This window comes from Pelodiscus sinensis, chromosome 3 (genome assembly GCF_049634645.1).
Source record: "Pelodiscus sinensis isolate JC-2024 chromosome 3, ASM4963464v1, whole genome shotgun sequence".
NCBI classification, from domain to species: domain Eukaryota; kingdom Metazoa; phylum Chordata; order Testudines; family Trionychidae; genus Pelodiscus; species Pelodiscus sinensis.
The window spans coordinates 144,494,070-144,520,601 of record NC_134713.1 but is presented as its reverse complement, the minus strand read 5'-3'; the positions used below and the strand labels follow the sequence as shown (position 1 = coordinate 144,520,601).

The 26,532-nt window shown below is 46.4% G+C and overlaps 1 protein-coding gene and 1 long non-coding RNA gene across 6 annotated transcripts in view; one reads left to right on the top strand and one right to left on the bottom strand.

The window, feature by feature from the left end:
• Positions 1 to 4,379, top strand: part of FOXN2 (forkhead box N2) — a 71,985-nt gene extending 67,606 nt beyond the window's left edge. For both annotated transcript variants that reach the window (XM_075925100.1, XM_075925099.1), the window contains exon 6: positions 14 to 4,379. In XM_075925100.1, the coding sequence (XP_075781215.1) occupies positions 14 to 525 (512 nt within the window). In that variant the 3' untranslated portion in view covers positions 526 to 4,379. The remainder of the gene's footprint in view (positions 1 to 13) is intronic.
• Positions 4,380 to 7,374: 2,995 nt separating this feature from the next.
• LOC142828010 (uncharacterized) lies at positions 7,375 to 26,509 on the bottom strand. 4 transcript variants are annotated; one of them, XR_012902885.1, is made up of 3 exons: positions 26,358 to 26,509; positions 20,960 to 21,285; positions 7,375 to 7,865 (listed from the first exon to the last, which is right to left on the bottom strand). It is a non-coding gene; the product is annotated as an uncharacterized LOC142828010 (long non-coding RNA). The 4 variants fall into 4 exon arrangements; XR_012902883.1 differs by lacking the exon at positions 7,375 to 7,865 and having other exon boundaries at positions 19,998 to 21,285; positions 26,358 to 26,491; XR_012902884.1 differs by lacking the exon at positions 7,375 to 7,865 and having other exon boundaries at positions 19,998 to 21,285; positions 26,335 to 26,466.
• Between the last annotated feature and the right edge of the window lie 23 nt (positions 26,510 to 26,532).

Below are 26,532 nucleotides of genomic sequence, written 5' to 3'. Positions count from 1 at the left end.
TTGCTTTCAATAGGCGAGATGGCCCAACCTCTTAAGAGGCCCAACAAGAGGAGTTATGGCAGTGCATTTAATCATCACAGTTCCATACATCTGCAAGAAAATGATTCTGCAGCCACTAATATTGACCCAAAGGAGGATCACAATTACAGCGCTATCAGCATGGCTTCACAACGTTGTGCATCTAGGTCCAGTGTGTCTTCCTTGTCCTCTGTTGATGAGCTATATGAATTTATCTCCAAGACCAGCCATGCAGGAAGTGATGGCAGTGAAGGATTTCATAGTGAAGTGGATACAGACATTGAGGATGATCCTCTTGGAGACAGTGGTTATGCATCACAACCTTGTGTAGATACCTTTGACAAAAGTCAGCCTAGCAAGGAAGCACTCAAGGAATTGTGTCAAGAAATTGATGAGGAGCTGAAAGAGGCAGCTGGGTCTTTGCTCCACCTTGCTGGCATCAGCACATGTTTGGGTTCTCTAATAAGTACTGCAAGGACCCAAAGTCAAAAGCAGCGGAAAAAATAGTAATGTTTGTTAGTGTGAATATATTCCTATATTTTTTTTAAGGGTGGCAATACAATACTCTTCTACTTTTACCCTTCACAAGGAAGATCAAAGCCATAAGAGGACTTGCTTGTTTTTTATTTTTATGCTAAATTATAGTTTAGCCTTTTATTTGTAATTGTTGCTTAGATAAGGTTTTCTTTAATCTTTTCAGATTAGAAGAGATGTTTGACATGTGAAAACCTGCCTGTATACTTTTTGATGACCAGTGATTTCCAGGGGGATGCATAAGTTCACAAAGGAGTGAATTTCATCCTATATGAGGGGAGACAGTTTCCCGCTTTCCCTCCCCAAGACACAAATAACTTTCACTGGTGTAGCAAACACTGAGAAATTGCCATTTTAAGTGTGCCACTTACCATTTTCCCCAATTATTGAATACACAGCAGCAAAGATTTTTGCTGATGTATTTGTTTGTCATGTGTAAAAAATACCTGTTAATAAACACAAAGGTAATGCTGTTTTAATTCACAAATGAAGATTCTAGATGGTTAAATTGTAAATGACTGGGTCAAGAACACTGGGCCAAGTTTACGAAAAGCATAATATAATGGTTTCCTTAAAGATTAGAAAAACAGAGTTAATGACATTAATTTCTAAATACACTATATGCATTTTAATATCTGCTACTTTGGTCTCAGGCTACTGATTACTGAGCTTTGGCTTCACCATGTCTATACCATTTTAGCCTCCTTTGAAGTACAGTGTATGTCGAACAGCATGGCATTCTCAGGGCATACACCATGAATCATGGTGCTCTCTTCATATTTGATGGTGAAGTTCCTTAAAATTCATCATGTTTGCAGTAATAATAATCTTTATAACCCAGACATCCTGCAGACAAGAATGTTATTTATAGTAATCAAGTGTAATGGATATTTTAAAAAAGCTCAATGTTGATTGCTTAGATCTTAATGCAGATGGTGGCAATATTTTAGGATTTTGTGCAAAAGGAAGGGTCTGACACATTAGAATAACTTTAACTGCACTGTAAGTATAAGAATGCCTTAAGTAGGTTCCAGCATAGCATAAAACTTAACAGAGGTCATTTTGCCTGTATTTGAGAAGCAGTGTGATGTGCCATTAGTCTGATTAGCTCATATGTTAAACTGCTGCTTCTAAGTGTTGGACAAGATGGCTTAGAATTAGAATCATATACTGTATTCCCATAAATGAAACCCTGTCCAGGTTTTGGTTGCTGGCTCCAACAAAAAGAAATGAAGTTAAATTGCTACTAATGGGATAACGTTTTTCTGGCTATTTGGATACAAGGCTCTTGGAGTTTGGTGTTTTCTTATTTGTCAATTTCTTCAGTATCCTGCTCGTATAATTATCCCTTCCATGTTCAGTATTCATACAGCAATGTTGCTGAATTCCCATTGTTTTAAGGTTCTTCTTCAGTGCCTGTTGAGGATAATGGAGATAATCCTATTGACTTAATGGGCTTTGGATCAGGCCCCAAGATATTCAATCATCCAATGGCTTTAAGGGGGCTACACTTCTAGTTTTAAGCATAAAAGTTTTTAAAAAAGAGAGAAATCTGTATCTCTGGCACTGTGATTGAGTGTATACACCCACCAGTCCAGCTCTACTGAGGAAAAAATGGTATACCCCAGTGTGCTCCATTTTGCATCTCATCTGCATCTCTCTTAGATATCCTAAGCAGTGAATTAGCTGGCCATATGAACAAAGAAACAAACAAATGAAAAGGCTCATTAAATGTAATTACAAACTGGGTAGTTCATGGGATTTCTTAACACTGAGTTGTATGTGTTGATGCTTGACACTGCTTTCATTAGTGTTTGCCAACATACTTGTTTTATAGTGTTTGATGCAAAATGTGTTCAATATTTTACTTCTTGTATATATTGTGTTTTAAAATTCTGCAAGCTGCCTCGAATATTTTAAATAGAGAAGCAGGGTAAAAATATTTTAAATAAATAAATATAGCAATATAAAAATAACGATTCAACTAAGGAGAAGTATTATTAATAGCCCTTTGAAATTTGTTTTCTGTATCTCAAATTATTTAAATTCAGTCTGATAGAATAAGTGTGGTATTAAGCTCCTGCTAAAGCTAATCACAACATTCCTTTTAACCTTAAAGGAAGCTAGACCATGCCCTAAATCTGGGCTGAGCAAAATATGGCCTGTGGGCCAAATCCAGCCCACCAAGCCACTGGAACCAGCCCGTGGGTGCAACAGGAGCCCTAGCCAGGCACTGTGCCTGCCCTGCCCCTGCACGCCAATCAAAAAAGCCCTGTTTGTGAAAAGCTGTGAGCCCGGGGTGAGGATGGGAGAGGCTTTGCGTGCTGCTTCCCCTCCCAGCACAATCTCACAGTTCCCATTGGCCAGACAGTGGCCAATGGGAGCTGTCTCTTTTTAAAGAACAGACAGCATGTGAAGTATTCCTCCCCACTTCCCTGGGGCTTGCAGCTGTTCAGAGATGCATGTGGCCCTGTAGCTAGCAGTTCTGAGTGGCTTGCAGGGTATGGAAGGCAATGAGCCTAGCTATAAAACCTGCTGGGCTACTGCCCAGAAATTACCCAGGTAAGTGTCTCCCAGCCAGAGCTTCCCTCTGGCTCCCCAGCCCTTCCCTGTCCCCAACCCTCTGCCCCCTGTCCCACATCTCAGCCCTCTGCCTCCCACCCCATAACCCCTTCCAGACCCACAACTCCAATTCCCTCTCCTAAGTCACAACCCCCTCTAGTCCTAGGTCATATCCCAAACCCCTGAACTCTCTCCTGTACCACAGTCCCTGCTCCAAATCACAACCACCTCGTTCACCCAGTTCCCTCCCAGATCCCACACCCTCTTCTGCACTTCAAACCCTTGCCCCAAGCTCCTTCTGCACCCAACCTCCATCCCACACCCCATACTTCCATTAATCTCATGGAAAAGTGCGGTCCTTGACCACATACCAAATTCTTGAAGTAGCCACCTATCAAAAATTATTGCCCACTCTTACCCTAAATATTCACATGCAGGAAATTGTATTCATACCCATCTTCTTGCTGTTAAGAATGTTAATCTGTTCAAATCTTATTCTTCATTTCCTAACAAAATATTTTTTTTCAGAAAATAAAAAGACTCCATGCTAAGTAGGGGCCCGACTTCCACTTTTACACTGGAATCAGTTATGCTACTTAGCATGAGTGAGGGTGTCAGAAGTGGGAGATCAGTTTATGTATTTTAGTCTCCAGATGAAAACCCAGTGCAATAAAATCATTCTGTAATTAACAAAAAGCTAGGAGTGCTATTTATACCTTTTACATAAAGCCTAAATGAACAAACTGGGAGATAATAGGGGATGGGAATCCTCCTTTCTGGGCAAGTGGTAGCAGGCACAGGACACTATATTACCGGTTTGCACCCGTTTCTACAGTCTGTGTGGTACTGCCCTGAAGGTTAAAGGCGAATGGATCTGTCCTCACTTGTCTCACCTGTGTTCCAGTATTAATTTTATTGCTCTGTTCCAGCAGACAGAAGGGCTATAGGGCCCTCCTGCAATCTCTTGCTTCTCAGATCTCAACATCTCCAGCTGTAGGGCATGTGAATGTCACCCTAACTGTTCAATTAGATAGTTTCATAACCTTTCATTTATACACCTTGCGGTCTGAGGGGGAGACTATGTTGTATATAGTATGCATTGAAGAGTGTTTAAACTGCTTTTTCAGTGACATTATGTAAAGAGTTATACCAAACAGTCAGTTTAACTATATTATAGCAGCTATTAAAAGGGTAGAAAAAGTGTTAACGTCACTTGCAATTCTTAATTAAAATGAAGAAGTGTATAAGACCTGTTAAATACTGATGTGATGACTGTAACAATATCAGTGTTTCATATTCCAGTACTAAATTATTGGTTCAGTGAAAATCATAGCATATGCAACTCTATAAACGGAAGTTTAACAAAAATGGTTAAAGCAATGGTGTAGTCAAAATATTTATTGAAAGAGTATTTTAAACATTGCACCTGACATTATTTTAAAGCACAGTCTTCACATATAACTGCCAATGCCATTACCGATACTGTATTATAAATGTACATTTCTTCTAGTTTGAAGAAATTAAAAAGTGTATAATTTAAAGTATTATGTTGCCATCATTGTAACTATAATTTATTCAGAAATGAAATTGTAAGAATGTTTTCCTGATCAAAGTAACTGGAGTTGTAGGTCTTGGGTTTATTTAGAATAACTCTGCCAATAGATGACCAAACTCTGTTCCGTCCTTTACACATTTTAAAGACAATTTAGATGTTTAGTTTTTTGTATGCTAACCTCTGTTAATTAAAATGTTTATAAAGTTTATTTTTACCAAAGAGATGCAATGCAATATGATGAAACATTGCAGAATAAACTTTTTTATAACATTTCTGACTAATCGTTTTCTACAGTTCAAGTATGTGATGAAGAAGCTTATATACAGATAAACAGCATTAAGAAACGGAAGCAGCCCAGTAGTATCTATTTTTCCACAGAAAGATCAAGGGCCTGTTCTCATGAGAGGCTGAGTGACACTGACTCCCATTCAAGTCACTGCCTCGCAGAACTGGCACATACAAAAACGTGTAATTCAATCTAGGTTTCTAGTTATGAAAGCCACTCTTTTATGAAAATAAGTTGTGCCACAAGTGAACCCTGTCAATACATCAAAACATCGGCAGACTAACTCTTCCTTGATAATTGGACCACTCTGTGAACTATAGATAGAGATGCCATGACTTAACACCACAACATCTTGAACCACACATCCTCTATTTTCCCCCGATATTCATAAAATGTAAGAATTCACTCTTGGGGTAAAATCTTGGCCCCATTGAATTTGATGAGGCTATTGCTATTTGACTTTCAGGCCAGAATTTCATCTCTAAATTTTGGAATTTCAGAATAGTTTGTGGTCACTGGAATGTTTGAGTAGCACTTCATTCCTTACCCTGCTATGCCTTGCTCATGTGGTGTATCTTATCTACAAAAGCAAATGGTATCTGTTTCAAATTTGTACTTAATCTTAATCAAATGATCCGCACAGTTATGAAATAACTGAGTATCATCCGTTGAAGAAGACATTATTGCTTAATAAAACCATGGCTCACAGAAAACCTGCACTGAATTACATCCCCCTCTGGGTTTGTGATTTTTTTGGTTACTTTTACAGTTTTATCTAATTTTTCTTTCAATATGATGATGTTCAAACTCTCGCATACCCTACTTTCCACGGGAAACTGTGTAAGATAATATGCAGTAATTCACTCCTTTTCTTCTTTCCTCACCAGCCACCAGCACTTACTCCTTTAGTCTTTGGTTTCTTACTAAAAAGTTTTTTTTAATACATCAGAAGCAGGAAGCCGGCTAAACAACCAGTGGGGCCCTTGGACAATTGAGATGCTAAAGGAGCCCTCAAAGATGATAAAGTCATAGCAGGAGAAGCTAAATGAATTCTTTGCTTCAGTCTTCACAGCTGTGGATATTGGGGAGATTCCCAAACCTGAGCCATTCTTTTTAGGTAACAAATCTGAGGAATTGTCCCAGAGTGACATATCATTAGAAGAGGTTTTGGAACAAATTGATACATTTAACAGTAACAAGTCACCGGCATTCACCCACAAGTGAAAGAACTCAAATGGGAAATTGCAGAACTATTAACTGTGGTTTGCAACTCCTGGCAATTACCGACCGGTAAGTCTAATGTTAATATTGGGCAAATTAGTTGAAACTATAGTAAAGAATAAAATTGTCAGACACACGGATGAACATAATCAGCTAGAGTTCTTTGAGGGGGTCAACCAATATGAGCATAAGGGGGATCCAGTAGATATAGTATACTTAGATTTCCAGAAAGCCTTTGACAAGGTCCCTCACCAAAGGCTCTTAAGTAAAGTAAGTTGTAATGAGAAAAGAGGGAAGGTCCTTTCGTGGATTGATAACTGGTTAAAAGACAGGAAACAAGGGTAGGAATAAATGATAAATTTTCCACGTGGAGAGAGTTAACTAGTGGGATCCCCCAAGGGTCAGTCCAAGGACCCATCCTATTCAACCTATTCATAAATGATCTAGAGAAATGGTAAATAGTGAGGTGGCAAAATTTGCAGATGATACCAAACTGCTCAACATACTTAAAACCAAAACAGACTATGATGAGCTTTAAAAAGATCTCACCAAACTAAGTGATTGGGCAACAAAATAGCAAAGGAAATTTAATGTTGAGAAATGTAAAATAATGCACATTGGAAAACATAATCCCAACTATACATACAATATGATGGGGACTAATTTGGCTACAACTACTCAAGAGAGAGATCTTGGAGTCAGTGTGGATAGTTCTCTGAAAATATCCACTCAGTGTACAGCAGCAGCAGTCAAAGAAGCAAATTGAATGTTAGGAGTCGTTAAAAAAAGAGATAGAGAATAAGACTACACGCTTCTCCCCTCCCCCACTGCTTGTCCATCAAGTAGTCACAAAGGTGCGCTTAGACAACACCAATGTCATACTGATAATGCCACACTGGCTGAGACAAACTTGGTATGCCTCCCTACTGCAAATGTCAGCCAATCGCCCATGGCATCTCCCACAGCTCCCACATCTCCTCACTCAATGTCGTGGTCGCCTACAGCATCCCCATCTCCACACCCTGAACCTTCAGGCCTACCTCCTCAATGGCTCACTCACTAGAAGCAGAATGCACAGATGAGGTCCAACAGATCCTCAATAGTAGTGTGGCAGCAGAACTAAGGGAAAGGGGATTTGGGTGGCCATTTCAGGGTTTGTCAGTAGCAGAGCAAGAGTCTGGGTCACTCTGACTCCTGCTAACGCGAGAGCCAGAAGAGACGCTGTGTTCGCCTTTCTGTCTCTCTCACATTGATAAGAGTAGAATGCTTACCTCAGTGAGAACCTTGAGATAAGACAGTGTCCGATAGGAACTGAATGGACAGGGATTTAATTGTTTAATGTTATATGTAACAGAAAGGTATGTATATTGGCTTTTAATTGTTTTGTATTTGAAGATCCGCTTATAGATGTCTTCCCTTGCAATATTGCTCGAATAAACTGCCTCTGGCTACTTGTTGCTTAAACACAACGCAGAGTGAAGGCTTGTTTTCTTCCACAATTTGGTGCCGTGACTCGGATGGCAACGCCCGGGTGAGGGCAGCGGCAGCTGCTGCGGGCCGTCTCCCCTGCTAACCCAAGGCGCCTTGCGAGAGGTAAGAGACCTTTTGAAATCTCTGAGGGGGTCAGAGGGAGGACTGCCCGTCGCGCCGTCTACCTCGTTGAGCTCACGCCATCCGAACGTCTTGAATCTGCAACAAAGTCAGATGCAAATTGGTTACGGGGAGGTTGTTTTGTTACCCCCAAGTAGGCTTATGTTTATGCAGTGCTGGGAACTGCTGTGGTATTAGTGGTGCCACCCCGGGTACAAGAGGAAATTGTATTGCGTCCGGACATAAGGCACCTAGGTTTATGCAGTGCTGGGAACTGTTGTGGTTCTGGGGGGAAACGTGTTGTTTGCCGCCCCAAATATGGACAAGGTCCATAGAGAATGATGCATCTAAATGTTAGAGAAAATGTCTGTGTGAAAAGCATGCTGAGTGTAAATGTAATGAGTATGAATGCCGCTGCCCAGGTCTCTGAGAAGTAAGCTGATTCTAGCCGCCCCAAAGCTCTCCTACGAGGGAGTTCTGAAAGCAAGGGAAGTCAGCCGAACCTCGAGACTGAGCAGGTATATGAGAGAGTGACGACTCTCCTTATTTCATGAACTGCTGCTAAGGTCTAATTCTTAAGTACTAAGATAGGGGGAGGTCAGTCTAAACATGTTCCTCGCCTCTGAAAGGCACCCCTGCACATTATATGCACGTGCATTACAATCCAAACACCTGCAAGTACGTGAAAGATTAGAATCTTTTCACAAGTGGTAATCCATCTAAACAGTTTCCACAGCAGGGTACCTTTGATTATGATAAGATTCTATACCTCAGAGAAACCCTTAGTTCACCAAAAATCCTGGATGTGCAGTGGAGACCATTTGTCTATTGGTAGGAGGAAGCCACAAAGAGACTCCATGAGTCCCGAATGTGGAGTCTAAGGGACTCTCAGGAAAAACTAAAAACACAAGTACAAGATTTGAAATTAAAATGTAAGGCATCTAGATGTCTTCCCATCCAATCCACCTCCTTAGCTCCCTCGGCTCCTTTGTATCCCCAGTTAATTAAGGCTGAGAGCGAGGAAGAGACAGACGAAGATGTAGTGGATTTTTTTAGCATTGCTCCAAGGCCGCCGCCGCCGTTCCATCCCCCTCCAACTTTCTCTTCCCCTTGGCAAGCTGTGTCTCCCGAGTAGCTGGCTGTAGCATCAAACTCATCAGCACAGGCTTCACCCCCACAGATTAATCTTTCTGGAGAGAGTTCTTCTTCACCAGCACTGCCTAGTAGTCAGCAAACCGGGGGGGGGGTTGATTCCGGACACCAGGGCACCTTAAAAATTTAGCTAAAGGATTTCCAAAGTTCAAGGAAGAACCTAGAAAATTTAAAGAGGAACTCGAGATAGTATTTCAGTGTTATGATCCTTCATGGGCTGACGTTAACCAGCTCTTACGAGTCATATTGCCACCTGAAGCCCAAAAGTGGCTCACAGCTCAGGCTAACTGGCCAAATGCCAACCCTGGAAACGGGCAACCCCTGACTGATGCTAAAGGCCATCTGTTAGACGCCATTTCAGAGGTTTGCCCGAAGAAAACTGATTAGACAAAAATCTAATGGCCAGTGGCTGTAAGCAAGACAAAGGCGAACTCCCTGCCGATTATTTAGATAACCTAACAAGGTATTTGAGCAACATTCAGGGATCACCCAAGCAGCTGATAATGCCAAAGAGGCAGTAGGGGCCGCTTTTGTACAGAGACTTTTGCCAAAGGTTCAGCAACAGCTAAAGACAATTTGCATTGGCTAGCAAGCCAAGCCCCTTTCTGAATTGGTAGTAGTTACAAATCATTGTGCAGCTTGCTTAGAGCAGAAGAAGGAAAATGCTGAATCAAAACATATAGCTTTACGGTTACAGACCTATAGAGAAAGGGGGGGAAGAGCACGGGGTGGAGCACGGAAGAGAGGAAGAGTATCCTCATGCCCTCCCCAGCTAAAGAGTACAGCATGTCATTACTGTAGCCAGGAGGGTCATTAAAGAAATGAGTGCCCGAACCGATCATCTCCACACCCCTTGTTGCCTCTTCCCCCCTCCAGCTTTCCCAAACCCTGTTGCACCTGCCTTTTCTCCACAAGTTAATTCTTACTAAGACAGCCTGAGAGAAAGGTGATAGAAATGTAGCCGTGTTAGTCTGGGGTAGCTGAAGCAAAATGCAGGACAATGTAGCACTTTAAAGACTAACAAGATGGTTTATTAGATGATGAGCTTTCGTGGGCCAGACCCACTTCCTCAGATCAAATAGTGGAAGAAAATAGTCACAACCATATATACCAAAGGATACAATTAAAAAAAATGAACACATATGAAAAGGACAAATCACATTTCAGAACAGGAGGGGCATGCGGGGGGGGGGGAGGAAGGAAGGAAGGTAGGAAAGTGTCTGTGAATCGATGATATTAGAGGTGGGGAGAGTGGGATGTCTTTGAGCTAATGGTATTAGAGGTGATAATTGGGTAAGCTATCTTGGTAATGGGTAAGATAGTTTGAGTATTTGAGTATTTGTTCATTCCTTCCCGGAGAGTGTCGAACGTTAAAATTCGACACTCTCCGGGAAGGAATGAACAAATACTCAAACTATCTTACCCATTACCAAGATAGCTTGGTCGGGTGAGAAGATGGGGCGGACAATTGGCTCCCGGGTTCGGCACGGACCAACACCCGACCCCACCAACTGAGGCACGGTAAGCCGGGCCAGTGGACGGATCGTCCGAGGGGGTGGGGTGAAGGGAGGAAGCAGCCCAGGGTGGAAGCCTTCTGGCGCCCGTGGGTAGACGGGTTACAGGCGGAGTGACCCCCGTCTACCGCGTTGGGGCGCTCGCAAGCCCTGACGCTTAGGGTCCTGGGCTGGGACCCGGAGAGAGGGTGGGAGCGGGTCCCCCTCCCTCCACCAGAGGAGCATCCAGCTCCAAGCAATGCCGGCGTAGGCGGACGATTGAACCGAGCTCTGCACCCCCGGGAAAGGGGGTCGGGCTAAGGAGCGCGAGCCCCCCCCACAGGGACGGGTAACAATTATGGGGTCCGTAGACCCCCCCTCCTTCCAGGGAGGGGCCCGGCGGTGAGACAAACCGAAGGGGGCACAGGGGTCCGCCGAACCCCTCTCTCGAGCTGGGAGGGAGTGATCGCACCCCGAACCCCCCACAGTGAGGACAGAGTTCTGTGATTAGGTGTGCAGTGGTGTCATCAGGGATGGTGTTCCTGATAGCCTGTAATCTGTCTTGATGTGGAATGTTGGTGTAAAGAACTTCTACATTCATGGTAGCCAGGATGGTGTTTTCAGGAAGATTATTGATGTTCTGTAGTTTCCTCAGGAAGTCGGTGGTGTCTCAAAGATAGCGAGGTGTGCTGGCAGCATAGGATCTGAGGAGAGAGTCAATATAGCCAGATAATCCTGTTGTAAGTATGCCAATGCTTGAGATGGTGGGTCGTCCGGGACCTCCAGGTTTGTGTATCTTGGATAGCAGACAGAAAACTCCTGTTTGGGGATTAGAGGGGTGTTTGTGTAAATTCAGTCCTGAGCAGTATTAGGGAGCTTCACGAGCAGTTGTTTTATGGGTTTTTTTGGTATTCTTTAGTGGGATCAGAGGAGAGAAGCTTGTAGAATCTGGTGTTGGTGAGTTTATTTAAATGTTATAATTAAAAGTCTGATGACCTTCTGAGTTTTTAGGGTTGGATCATGGATTCCATTGAAATAAATGTCAGGAGTGCCAGAACTTAAAGATGTTTTTTTTCTCTTGCAAACAATATTTTTCTGTTTTCTAATTTTCTACCAGTATGTAATTTATTAAATCCCACAAATGAAGTTAAAGCTCTGCCGTCTCTTTAAAATATCAGAATAAAGTATTTCTAAGAAGTAATATGAAATCAATGTCAATTTTATTTTAACCTAGTAAGCCAACAGAGACGTTCAGACTCTCAATCACAAGTTACACTATATACCAGTGTCAATAATGCTTGTTGAGCTGCAGTATCAGTTGTTATCTGTTAGCTGACAAGAGTATTCCTTATATGGCCTAATTAGCGAAGGTGAAAAAACAATCATATATAAAATACAATACAGCTTTTGCCTACTCTGCCCTATGTGCTATGGAGCCGGAGCTGCCCCTGAGCATGCGACGGACCCCCAGGGCCACGCTGCTCTCCCTGCAGTGCCTGCTTCAAGCAGCGGTCCTGTTCCAGCTGGAGCTGGACCCAGACCCCGAGATCCTCCTCATCAGCCTCTGTCTGGCTGCGGGTGCTGCACTTTGGCTGCCTCAGCCCACCATATCCAGAAGATTCTGGAGGCTGGAGACCAGCTCGGACAAGTGGAACTGGCTGGTCCTGGAGCGGTGGAACGACCAGCAATGGGTGTAAAACTTCTACATGCAGAAGGCCACCTTCCAGGAGATCTGTGCTTGGCTCGCCCCTGCCCTCCAATGACACGACACCCACCTGCGGCCCGCTATCCTTCTCCAGAAGCGGGTCGCCATCGTTCTGCAGAAGCTGGCCACTCCCAACAGCTATGGCTGTTGTTGTGGGGAAGTCCACCGTCAGGGCCATCCTGATTCAGGTAAGGAGATCATGGGCTGCAGCCCCTGCATGAGGGAGGGTGTTGCATAAGGGGGACACTCAGGACAGGCGGATTGGGGACTGTATGCGGTAAACTGAGGGTGGGGGAAAAGGCCTGGTGCCTTCTCGCCTTCACAATGGCCTGGTCTAAGGGGAGGCGGGCACACAGGCTCACGGACGGGTGAGGGGGCTCCTTCAGGGTGGGAGTCCCAGGAGGAAGGGCAGCCATGTCCCACTGGGAGCACACAACCCCTCTCTCATTCTCTGTTTTGTGTGTTTCTTTCTCTCCTTCTGCAGGTCATCCGGGCCATCAGCTCCCTGCTATTGCGCAGAGTTGTCCGGATACACAACCTGGACACCATCATGGGCGACTTTGCTGTGCTGGGGTTCCCCAACTGCATGGGAGCAATTGCCAGCACTCACATCCCCATACGAGCCCCGTAACATCAAGCGGCCCAGTTCGTGAACCACAAGGGCTACTTCTCTGTAGTCCTGTAGGCCCTGGTGGATCACCGGGGCCACTTCACAAATATCTACATGAGGTCATTGGGCGGGGCTCCGCATTTTCAGGAACTCCAGCTTGTGTGCCCAGCTGGAGGCAGGCACCTTCCCTCCACCCCTGACCCAGGAGTTTCTGGTGGGTAACCAGACTATGCCAATGTGCATAATGGGAGGCGCGGCATACCCATTCATGAGCTGGCTAATGTGCCCCTACACCAGCCAACTGGATCAAAGCAGGGAAATTCTTAATGCTCACCTGAACAGAGCCCAACTCCAGGTGGAGTGCGCCTCTGGGCATCCGAAAGGATGGTTCTCCTGCCTCCTCACTCGCCTGGATGTTGGGGAGCACAATATCCCTGAGGTAATGGTGGCCTGCAAGGGGAGGCTTTCCTCCCAGAGTGGGTGGCAGAAGGCCACCTCTGAGGGCTGGGGCTATGAGCAGCCCTCGACAGCTGGAACACGCCAGGCCCATCAGGCCAGGGTACGCATCTGGGAGGCCCTGAGGGAGAGGTTCTCTCAGGAACCACAGTAATTCTCCCCAGGGCCTCCACAACAGGGGCTTCAGCCTTCCTTCTCTCTCCCTTTCCCCATTCATCCCCTTTCCTTGCTCCAACCCATATCTCCCAATAAACACATCCATTTGGTTTTACAGCAAAACAACTCTTTCTTTATTAAACATAAACGAGGGTGGGTAGGGGGAGAGGGCTGTCTGAACTGGCAAGGGGCTGTCAGGACTGGGAGGGGTGATCAGGACTGGGAGGAGTTTTTCTTAGCTGCAGTTTGGAGCTTTTCTTAGCTGTTATGAGCCAGGCCGCACATGTGTTGAAGGGCGCTTGCACTATTAACAGTTTGCCGCCATGCCCATGTGACCTGGCTCCCCCACTCTGTTCCTCGACTACACCCGAGTCACAAAGACTCCAAGCAGAGGGGAGGAAGGGAGGGTAGTGGAGCACCTACGGGGACATGCACCTTGAAGAACAGTCATTACTGCACAGGGTGAGTAACTTCCTTTTCTTCTTTGGGTGATGTCCCCATGGGTGCTCCACTGTTGGTGACTATACAGCAGCACTCCATTAGGATGGTGGGACTCGGAGTTACTACTTTGTGGCAGAGGATAATAACACTGTAGCCACTGATGTGTCAGTGTCAGCTGCTCTTTGAGGCATGATAGCATAATGTCTGGCCAAAGTATGGTCCGATGACCACATGATCACCCTGAATGTGTCTTTCAGAGGGATACTACTTAGGAAAGCCATGGGTGTTGCCACAGGATGCGTAGAGTGTGCTTTAGGCAGGGCAGGCAAATGCTTATTGCGAAGAGAATAGCAATGTAGTATGCAGGCTGATATTAGCTTGAAAATTCGCTATGAAAAAATAGGAGTGCCCTTCGAGTAGTAGGTAACAGACACGAAGAAGCGTGGCTCGCCTGTGTTCTGTCAATATAAAAGGCTAGGGCCCATTGAACGTCCAAGGTGTGGAGCATCACATCTCTATGGGAGGAATGTAGGCAAGACTATGGGCTCGTTGAGATGAAAAAAGGTGCTGACCTTAGGCGTAAATGATGGGTGAGGTCTTAAAGTAACTCTGTCCTTGTCAAATATGGTGTATGGTGGGTCCACCATCAAGGCCCCTATCTCACTAACTCATCTCGCAGAGGTAATGGCCATTAAAAACACCTTCATAGTCAGGAGCTGAAGTGGACAAGGGGCCGTTGGATCAAAGGGAGGTCTCATGAGACTGTCTAGGACTAAGTTTAGGTCCCAAACAGGGACTGGTATCCTGTGAGGGGGATAGAGATTGTGAAGGCCTTTGAGGAATCTCCTGGTGACCCGATAGGCAAAAGCAGATGACCCTTCGATTTCCTCATGGAAGGCCGTAATCGCCACCAAGTCCACTTTGACAGATGAGATGGATATGCCGCTGTTCTTTAGGTAGTACATATACTCGAGGATCAAGTGGAGAGGCGCTTTGTGAGGAAGATGTGGCCAGACAGCCCCCCCCCCCCCATCTCAAACAATCTTGCTTGCCCTCTGAGATGTCTGTATACAGGGCAAAGAAGGAACAATAAGAAAATCAGCATAGCCATTAAGCTTTGATCTGCTTTGATGCGAGACCAGGATATGCGAGTTTCTCTGACTCTGAGTAACGATTAAGGAAATAAACTGAGCTCGAGGCTGCAAGAAGTGCCCGGCTGGCACCCATGTTGATTCGAACACACACAGTCCCTGGAAGAGGAATTTCCCACTGAGAAAAAGAATGTCCAGTACTTCCAATTTAATCCTCTCAACTCTCTCTTACAAGTGTAAATTAAGTTCACAACTCCCTTGTAAGAGCTGGTCTCACAAAAGACAGACCAGCACCATTTGACATTACAGATAAGAAAGAGAAAATACGTGACCCAACGGGTATATAAGTGGGTACAGCAGCGCACTCACTTTTGAGTGTCAATCTGCCCTCTACCTGCTGGTCGGGTTAGGTGTTTGACCTCCTGAGGTTCCACGGGGACGCCCACCTCGTATTTTCATCTTTCCGAGGAATTGAGGGACCGATCCTGGCCTGACACGCTGGGATCGAGTGACGCAGAAGGGGGTAAAAATTGTACCTGTATGTGTCCTTTTGTTATAGTGCATGCATAGAATAGAGCTCTTTAAAGATTAAGCTGTCATTTGGTACCATTATTTTCTATTTCCTATCTTTATCTTCTTTGTAACCATTTTTTTCTACATATATATATTTGTCAGCAGTTAAGAAATAGAACAATAGCCATTGCAACCATATGATTTATAAGCTTCCTCAATAAACCTGTAAATGTTTAAGTTTTAACCTGACTCCTTCAGTTGCTGTAACAGAACCAGGCACAATTTAAAAAGAACTTTAGCCGGTCATTAGGGACAGATACAGGGAGAGCTTGGGCGTTTGGATTTGTGTCACACCCAGGTGGCAAAATCCGTTGGGGCACTTCTCAGCCTCCCCGAGGCTACCCGCTGCAAAGGAATCACAGATTCTAGCAGCTAAAATCTGAAGTGTAATAAGCTCTTCCTGTACACTTATTGGGGCGCCCATCAACCTCTTCCAGGTTGCCCACTGCAAGGGACCCCGGTCTCAGCAGTTGAAGTCTCGGGTGTATAGTACACACACACACACACCACTCACTGCCCTGATCGTCGGCTGACAGAAGAACACCCAGCTGTTGACCCCAGGATGTAAAGCATTTCCATTTGTGCAGGTAAGTGTTTCAGGTAGATGGCCTTCTGCTGTGGAGGAGGACGGTTCTTACTTGTTACAAACAGTAGGATTCAGCCCTGTAGAACCAGAGAGGAGACAGGTGTAAAGGTGGAGAGTGTGAGGTTGAGGATGAAGCAATTTGCCCCCATTCTGAGAAAGGAGATCATGCCGACGTGGGAGTTGGTAAGGAGGTTCTACAGACATTCGCTGGAGACATGGGAACCAGGCCTGTCTGAGCCAAGACAGGGCTATCAGGATGACTTGAACCATGTCCCACTGAACCTTCCACAGGATCCTGGGGATCAGTGGTACTGGGGGAAAGGCGTAATAGAGTGGTTTGGTCCAGGCAATTAGGAATGCATCGCCCGTGGACCCCTCACCCCAGTCCTGCTCAAGAGCAAAATTGGCAACACTTGGTATTGTTCGTGGTTGCAAAGAGATCTATTACGGGGTAGCCTCATTTGTGGAAGATGGATTCTGCCACCGTTGGGTGCAGCTCCCACTCGTGGTCTGTGTGAAAATTGTGACTCAGAGCGTCTGCTGTGACGTTGTTGATTCCAGGTAGGTATGATGTCTTCAGGGTAATTCTGAGATGGATACACCAGTTTCTGAGATGGATGGCCTCTGCACATAGTGATTGGGAATGATCGCCACACTGCCTGTTTATATAGAACATGGGGGTTGTGTTGCCTGTCAGAATGTGCACAGTGCACATACCTTGTGTGGTAACCATTTGCCCTGCACTGTGTGGTGGTGAAGGTGTGTGTCCCAGCCTATCAATGATGCATCAGTGGTGATTTGTACTGATGGTTCAGATTGAAGAAATGGAACCCCCATGAGGTGGTTGCAGGGGGAAGTACACCATTGGAGTGAGTCCAGTACATGCTTGGAGACAGTGACTGGTTTCTGGATGGGATGTTGAGATGGTATATAAACCGAGGCTAGCCAATGCTGCATTGCACGGAAATGAAGGCACGCATATTGGACTACATATGTTGTAGCGGTCATGTGGGCTAGCAGTTAGAAGCAGGTATGAACAGTAGTAGAGGGGTTAGTGGAGAGAGTTGTTGCCCAGTGAATCATTGATGGGGTGGGTAAACTCCAGTCAATATAGAGTCGAGGCGAGCACCAATGAATTTGACGTCTTGAAAAGGATCTGGAGTTGACTTCTGTTTGTTTATAAGGAGACCTAGGCAATCGAATAGCTGCCTAGTTTTTTAGACCAAATCGGAAGTCTCTGCCCATGAGTGGCTTTTCATGAGGCAGTCATCAAGGTATGGGAAAATGATGACTCCCCGTTGACGAAGATAGGCTGTTATTACCGTGAGGACCTTGGAATAGACTCAAGGGGCAGAGGATAGGCTGAAATGAAGGACTGCATATTGAAAATGGTGCTCCCCCACGATGAAGTGAAAGTAACACCTGTGGGATGGATGTATTGTGACATAGAAGTATGAATCTTGCAGGTTCAGGGCTGCAAACCAGTTCCTTTTGTCCAGTGCAAAAATAACTGAAGGGTGTGAGACCATTTTGAAGCACTGTTTGCGTAGGAATTTGTTTAGCTTCTGGAGATCCAAAATCAGTCTCCATCCCCCTGTACACTTTGGATGAGGAAATAAGTCAAATAAAACCCTCTTCCCCAGTATGGCTCGGGGACCTTCTCTATTGCTCCTAGTTGGAGGAGCCAATCGATTTTCTGCTTGAGCAGGATCTCATGAGAGGGATCCCTGAAGAGGGATGAGGAAAGGGGAGTTGTGGGGGGATGCAAAGTGAAGGGGATACTGTAACCCGTATGGATGATTTCTAGTATCCACTGGGCCAATGTTACAACATCCCAATGGTGGAAAAAGTGACATAATCTGTGGGCAAACAAGTGCTTCTTGCTTATTATCACTGGATGGTTGTGGCAGTCAGGCAGAACCTTGACCAAATTTTCAAATTTGCTGTTTGGAGGACTGTGAGCTGGAAGGGCGCGATTGGGTTGGTCACTTCCTCTGAGGCTGCTGCCTGAGTTTATTGTAGTTATATGGTCTGTGCTGCCTTCAGTTGTAGTATGTCTTTGCTCCTCTTGTATAGAGTATATCTCTTTCGCTGATAAGGAGGCGTGTACATGCCAAGGATGTGAAGAGTGGTGCGAGAGTTTTTACTGTTATGCAGGACCTCATCTGTGTTAGCAGCAAATAGTTTTTATTAAAAGTGAGATTCTCCACCTTTGTTTGAAACTCCCTGGCCAGGAGGCTCTCCTCATCACCACTGCTGTGCCATGGCTCTTGCCACTATGTCGGCTATGTCTATAGCTGATAGTAGTACTGTGTGGGCGATGGTGTGCCCCTCATAAATTATTGCCTGGAGGATGGGCCTCTGAGAGTCGGGCAGATGCTCCATCAATTTGGCAAGCTTGGAGTAATTATCTAAGTCATGGTTGAATAGCAACGCACAGTAGTTCGCAATTCTGAGCTGTAGGGTGGTCAAGGAATATACTTTTTTGCCAAATAGGTTTAGTTTTTTATATTCTTTGTCATTGGTTGCTGACCTGAATTGAGGAGCTTTCAAGCTTTGATTCGCTGCATCCACCACCAAAGAGTTTGGCTGGGGGTGGGACAATAGAAAGACCAAGTCCTTAGGAGGGACGAAATATTTCCTGTCAGTCTTTTTGCAAATTGACTGGGTGGAGGCAGGTGTCTACCAAATAACGTCTGATACTTCCATTATTGCTTCGTCAATTGATCTTCCCTGAGAGGAGGGATGGATATTCTTTAGGAGATAGTTCTGTTTCTCCTTCACCTCCTGGAGGTGAACTTCTTGAGTAGTGGCCACTCTTTTAAAAAACACCTGAAATTGTTTCAGGTCATCAGTGTAATGGGTTTCTTTGGGTATTATTGCTTCACTGGAAGATAAGGAAAACTGTTCCCCGAGGAAGGCTCCAGGGCTTGAGTGTCACAGTGCTTATCGAGGATTTGACCCTCCTCTTTGTCTTCTGATTCTGCGGTATTCAGAATGGTGTGGGATGGGGAGGCTGATAGAAGCCTCTTTGGTGATGGAGATGGGCCTATAGAGTGGCTTCTGTGGGGTCTCCAATACTCCCATGGGGCCTATTGGAGCATGTAATGGGAAATGTAATGGGGCGGAAAATGCCAATCAGGGTACCACTGTGGGTGGTATGGTGCCTCTTGGTAATGATGACAATGACGAGATGTAATAAGAGAGGAGTGTTGTGAGGAGAAAGTGCTTCTCTGATCATATAGTCAGCTACTCCCGTGATTCCTTGTAACAACGGAGACTTAACGTAGCCAGGAGCTGGAGCGGGAGAGCTGCTGCAAAGGCTGATTTTTCTCAGCATCAGCTGATAATGCGTGACTGCCCTCAGCTTGGCCAGTGTTGTTAGGAAACTGTGTCTGTGCTGCAGAGTCCAGCGGGGGAGGCATTCACGCTGATGTCGGCACATCAGCAGGCTGTGCTGAAGACTTGTGAGGCCATTTTGAGGATGGTTCTCCGCTTCTTTCTGGTGCTGGGCACTGCAGTATCGCTTGCAGCAGTACTGAGGTTTGCTAGCGTGATCTCTCTGGCGTGGACGATGAGACATCAGTTCTTAGTGAGGTCGGGGTGCCATTGTAGCTGCACTTACTAGAGCCCTCAGCACCAAAATGTATGTGGTGCCTGGCATGTCCTCACTGGGAGCGGTTGAGGGGCAGTGACCTCGTCGGGGAGACGCTTGCCTTGCGATATTAGTGAGGTGAGGGAGACACTGATCCGTGTTTGGTCAAAAAGGGCTGAGGCTCCTCTGAGGGCTGCAGAGCTTGCCTCCCCCCCCCCCCCCCCCAAAAAATCATGTGGAGCCGAAGCTCCTGGTCCTTTTTAGCCCTTGTTGTGAGACATCGTGCCTGTCAGATGCCGGCATGGAGTCATTACACTGACTGCACTTCTTAAAGCCCTGAGAACCAGGCACTGTAGCAATTTGGTGGTTCTTCTTTCTTCTTTTTTTTTTTTTTTAGTAGACAGGAAAAAATACTTCTAAGTAGAAACAGTAACAAACAAACTGAAATAGTAACAGTCACAACTGTTTGAAGTGAGTGAACGCCTGAGGCGAGAGAGGAGCTCTGTCTGTGAACAAGGGTGGTTAACGAGGAACTGAGTGGGGGAACCAGGTTGCATGGACAAAATGGCTGCCTTCAATGCATGCACGGTCCGACTGATAACTGCTAAGAAAAGCTCCAAACTGCAGCTAAGGGAATGACTTGTCACCAACAGTGGAGTGCCCATGGGGACATCACCCAAAGAAGAAAGCCTGCTTGCTTTTTCTTCGTGTGAGTTTTAAGCTGGGAGCTGGGGGAACAAGATGAACTGAACAAGGCAGAACTACCATGCCTACAAAGAATACTGAGCATGGAAATGGACTGAACTTTGAAGGACGGATATATGAGTAGATAGGGAATGAAATGTCTATTTAGACACCATCAGATTATTTTCTTCGTTTTGTTTAGTTAAACTCCTCTGAGCAAAGTCCATGTGCCTCGCCATACGCTTTACTATAAACTGTATCCCAGGGATGGAATTTGTATGTTTTTAAATTGTTCTTTTCTCAGTTGCTTTAAAACACCTAGCAGACAAGTATGTTTTATCAAGTATATCTTTTTGTTTTGTTAATAAAATCACCTTTTTAAAGTGATGATTTGATCCTTGTGTCCTGGAAGGTAATAGGAGGTCTGTGTATGCATGCCTAAGACTGAAAGGTCAGCTACCCAAGATTGCAGTTTGTTTTCTCTCCCTGCCCCAAGTTTCTCTGGTAGTAAATGAACTTGGGGTATACCTCTGGGAGAAGTTTGGACTTATTGTATAGCTTATTGTATAGTTGACAGGATAGTTGACTAGTTGCTCCCCCACCCTTGCTGCCTCTATCAGATAGATAGCAGCTCTAAGATTCTATGATCACCTGGAGAGGGAGCAGAGGCATTGCACGAGAGGCAGGCAGAGGGGGAATGGGTATAGCAGGGTGGGCAGGAGGATGGAAGCCAGGAGGAGTGACAGCAAGTGGTTGCACCATCATGCGTGACATGGTATCACACCGTTGCATGAGCTGGCTTCATGCGCAGTTCTGCCACTCAGCATCCTCACGGACCTTCTGCACCATGGTCTGTTGCATGTTGCGCAGGACGCTGACATGCTGCTGCATCAGGTCTTCCTGGACCCTGGTGCGCCTTTGGGTCCCCTGGGCTGTGGCAGTTGTCATGGGTGGTGTGGCTCGCCCCTCAGCCCTGGCTGTGGAGAACACAAAGAGGGAGAGGTGGTCAGTCATCCATGCAGACACTGTCCTCTGTGAGCAGCAACCAACAGTCCTCAGGACAAAGAAGGGGGATGTCCCGCGAACAAGTTCATGTGTGGCCTGCATAATGGGTCATGCCTTACAGGGGCCCTGAGGTGCCATGGGGACTGTGCTACTCACTTCCCAAACACCCCACCCCACCCCGGCTGGACGTGTGTGGCCTCTCCTGAGCCTGGCAGCAGGCTCCCACCCAAGCTCAGGGGCTGCCTGCTGCATCTGTGTACCACAGACTAACGCTGCACGTGATTCTATGTGCACGGACGGCAGCACGATGTGCAGCCTGAGTGACACTCACACCCTTCCCTCTGTGTGCCTGCCTCCCCTCCTCCCCTGTGAGTGTCATAAACTGAGAGCACTCACTTGAAGATCCCTTCCCAGTATCTGATGAGGCCTGGGAGACTTCCTATCTTACCGGCTCCCCTCCTCTGTGACCTCTGGCTGGGTGATGACGGGGGTCTCGAGGCCAGAGTCAATGATGATGGGTGGGGAAGACGTTTCCCCATCGCCCAGGATTTGGTGCAGCTCCTGATAATAGGGGCTGGTGTGGAGTCCTGCCCCTGAGTGCAAGCTGTGCTCTCTGGCCTGGACATATCCCTGACGGAGCTCTTTCACCTTACCTGGGACGTGTTCCAAGGCCTGGGGTGGGTGTCCACGCTCCGCCAGGGACTCAGCCATGTGCTTGAATATTTCTGCGTTTCGGCGCTTGGAGCGGAGATCCTGCAAGGTGTCCTCCTCACCCCACAGTTCGAGGAGGGACAGGATCTCCACTCCAGACCAGGAGGTTGCGCGCCTCTTGGTCCCCCTAGGTGGGTCCTGGGACTTCTGGGGCTGCTCCCTGCGAGGGCCAGGGGGGTTTTGTGTGTGAGGGAGGGTGGGCTTGAGGCTCTGCCATGGGTGGCAAGGCCTGTGGCAGGGAGAGCCGCATAGTGAGGTGCTACTCTCAGGCCAGCTTCTTGCCACAAGTCTTGTCCAGAGTTCCTGCAACTTTAAGACGGGCCAAGAGACAGGAACTATAGAGACCTGGTTACTTTGGAAGGGCACCTGTGCTATTTTCTGGAAGCCTCTTCTTCCGAAAAAAACCACTTCTTGCGCAAGAGAGCGTCTACACTGGCACGGATGCTGTTGTGCAAAAGCACATGTCAGTGTAGACGCTCTCTTGTGCAACTACTTTAATGCAAGAACTCTTGCGCTAAAGAGTTTTTGCACAAGATCACACCAGTGTAGACGTAGTATACTACATCCACCGCTTCTCCATTATCCACAAGACTCATTATCCTATCCAAGAAAGCTATCAGATTGATTTGACGTGATTTGTTCTTTACAAATTCATGCTGGCTGTTACCTATTACCTTATCTTCCAGGTGTTTGCAGATGAATTTCTTAATTACTTGTTCCATTATCTTTCCTGGCACAGAAGTTAAACTGACTGGCCTGTAGTTTCTTGGGTTGTTCTTATTTCCCTTTTTGTAAGGAATTATATAATCACAGGTGATTAATCAGCCCTGCCCAGTCAGGTTCTAGAGGGAACACTGGTAGAGGTCCTTGCAGGACACCACTAATTATCTCTCTCCATTCTGCAAACTGACCCTTTCTTTCTTTTCTTTTAGCCAGTTATCAGTTGTTAGAAGAATAGGGGGCCTCAAAGGGAAAAAGGCCGGGGAGGTATGGAGAGACTGAACTTCCTTAGGACCCCTAGCTCACAGACAATCCTGCTCTCCCATTTTCCCTGCAGCCGCTTTCGCAAGATAAAAATATATAGTTTGGCTTGCACATTTCTACTTGGCGGGAAGCCATAAAATACTGTCAAGGATTATTAGGTTAAAAGGTCGAGTCACATTGCTGCTTGCTGCATGTGCTCAAAGTGCGCAATAAGAGGAAGCTAGGCAGATGTATCCTGGTTGTGTAATCAGACTGCTTGTAGTGCAAAACTAAGCCATTTACTTCGTGGTATAAAAATGTGCTGTATGCTTAATTTGGTGTGCCTCTCCCTCTGGCATAAGTCGAGGGGAGCACCCGATCAGCTGACCGACAAATAAAGGGCTTGGCGTTTATCCTTTTGTCTTCCATGCCTCCTTGGGGTAATTGACTAGCTCCAAGGGGAAACGAGCCCGTTTGGCTAACACAGTCTATCACCAACTTAAGAGCCTTTGGTGAGGGACCTTCTTAAAGACTTTCTGGAAATCTAAGTGCATTGTAACCTATGGATCTCCCTTGTCCATGTGATGACATCACTCTGTTATCCACCGGGAATTTTTTTTATAGATAGATACATTATGGCAAGGTCCTCGCTCAGGCCCCTTGCATTGGGATCCTTTCTTGGGTCACAAACTAACTGGAGATCCTTTCTGGTGCAGTCATCTGTGACTTTTATTGTCAGTGCTAATTTCCCACCACCTTCTAGTTACAGAGCTTTGGTTTTCCAGCAACTAACTCAGCCAGCCTCTTTTTCTGGCTTGGGCATACACTCAGCCACACCCTGGCTCCTCTCCTTTCATTTCCCCTCTAGCTGCCTTATATATCCCTCTGGCTAATAAGGCCAATAGCTGCTTCCATTATCCCTTCAGGCCTGGGCTTGTTCAGCTGTCTGCAATTGGCCTTTTTGGATAGATACAGCCACAACAGCCTGTCCCAATAGATAGAGATTATGGGAAAACTTCCACATATATGCAACTGACATCATAGATAGCAGGTTGCTTGTGGAAAGTAGTACTGAAACCTACATCTAGCTTTATGAAAGCACAGACAACCAGCAAGTAGTTTTCCATAACTACTAACTTGCATTACCTACTGGCTATGTCTACATTGGCATGATTTTGCACAAAAGCTGCCACTCTTGTGCAAAAACATGCTGCCTGTCTGCACTGGCGGGGAGTTCTTGCGCAAGAACACTGACGTTCTAATGTGTGAAATCAGTGCTTCTTGTGCAAGAACTATGATGCTCCCGCTCAGGAATAAGCCCTTTTACGCAACTGTTCTTGAGCAAGAGGCCAGTGTAAACAGGCAACATAAATTTCTTGCGCAAGAAAGCCCGATGGTTAAAATGGCCATCGGAGCTTTCTCGTGCAAGAGAGCATCTACACTGGCACGGATGCTGTTGCGCAAAAGCACATCTCTTGTGCAAAGGCACATGCCAGTGTAAACATTCTCTTGCGCAAATACTTTAACGCAAGAGTTCTTGCGTTAAAGAGTATTTGCGCAAGATCATGCCAATGTAGACATAGCCACTTTGTTTGAAATCTGGAGACCTGAGTGTAGAATAAATTAATTTACCCATGATTTCTGTAAATGGCTGCTATTGCTATAGTGCAGGGGTGGGGAACCTAAGGCTCCAGGGCTGAACGCAGCCACCATCTTGGCTGGATCCATCCCCCAGGGTTAGAGCTCCCCGCTCAGTACTGAGGAGTCCATGTTGGCGCTCTATCCCTTGCCACCTCCCCAGATGCACACAAAGGCTGCGTCTACACTGGCATGATTTTGCACAAATACTTTTAACAGAAGAGTTTTTCCATTAAAAGTATTTGCACAAGAGAGCATCTATACCGGCATGTGCCTTTGCACAAAAGATTTGCTTTTGCGCAAAAGCATCCATGCCAGCGTAGACACTCTCTTGCGCAAGAAAGCTCCGATGGTCATTTTAGCCATTGGGCTTTCTTGCGCAAGAAATTGATGTTGATAAGAGGACTTATCCCTGAGTGGGAGCATCAGAGTATTTGTGCAAGAAGCACTGATTTTGTACAATACAACATCAGTGTACTTGTGCAAAAACTCGTGGCCAGTGTAAACAGGAGGCAAGATTTTGCACAAAAGTGACTGCTTTTGCACAAAATCTTGCCAATGTAGACACAGCTAAAATGTACTGGGCCCCCCTACGCTCTGGTATGGGAGGAGAATGTGGGGAGTATCTTTCTCCTTCTCAGTCAGGGGCCACATCGGTGAAGGTTTTTTGTTGTTTTTGTTTTGTTGCTTGTCACTTGTGCGTGGCCCAAGACTGATTTTTCTGTGGGTCTGCAGGCTCTGTCCCAAAAAAGGTTCCTCACCTCTGCTATAGTGGAACTGGTTGAACCATCCACTTAAAGGCTTGTATATTTTGTTCTCTGACTCTGAAAACCAAGTTGCCAAGCTTAAGTAACAGGCTCCTCCTAGTGTGTTAATCTAAACATGGATTTTACAATATATAGGACAAAATACCTGTTTTAATTTAGGTGGTTCCTCCCCCGCATTTTTATTGCCTTGCCACAAATTTTTGACTAAGGCTTTACATAATACATTAATTTTATTAGAGCAAAAACTCTAGTGAGACTGAACGGGACACACAGCTTTTTTTGTAATTAAACATAACGAACTTAGGATATGGTGCTGACGGTTTCATATGCATCCTCCCCACTGATTCGTTACAGCTAGGGCTTATCCCTGAGCACGGTGAAAACGAATGCTTGATTTTTCCAACAGGTGTTCCTGCTTGCCCACTCCACGCAGACGAGGCAAGGAAGGGCTGGCTCTCTGCAGGCAAACGGGCCGCTTTTAATGCTCGCCACAGGCGAGGGCCGGCTGCGCAGAGCCAGAAGCTCTTGTCTCCAGCCCCGGCCATGCACGCAGAGGAGAGAACGAGCCCGGCTGCCCATCCTGGCTCGGGACATTTTCCATACGGGCCTAGCTAGCGGGCTCCGCGCCGCCTCCTGCACCCCGGGGCGGATCCGGGCAGCGCCGAGGCCCAGTTACTCCCCGCCGGCCTCTTAGCCACCGGGCGACTCACCCCTCTTTCGGCGGCCGCGCCGGGGGCCTGAGCACGCAGCACTGAGGAGCCGCGCCGCTCGCCCGTTCGTTGCCCAGGCCTTGCCTGTCCCCGGTGACCGCCCCCCACCAGCTTTATCAATGGCACCTGGCTCCCGCGGAGCATGCCGACCCCCCACGAACTCTCTCAACGTGCGCGGCTCTATTGGCCCCAGCCGGGCCCCGTATCCCAGTAACACGAATGAGTCTGTTACCGTAGCAACAACGGCACGCTCACCCCTTCCCGTGTCATGTGATCCACATTCCGGCTTCTCCGTTATGGCCCTGGCGAGGGCAGTACCGCTCGCTTCGCCATCTTGGATTTTGCGTCAAGATGGTGGTGCCACTCCGGAGCCTAGCGTGACATTGCTGGTGACGTCAGCGCGTTTAGCGTCTGAACACGGAAGTCGGTC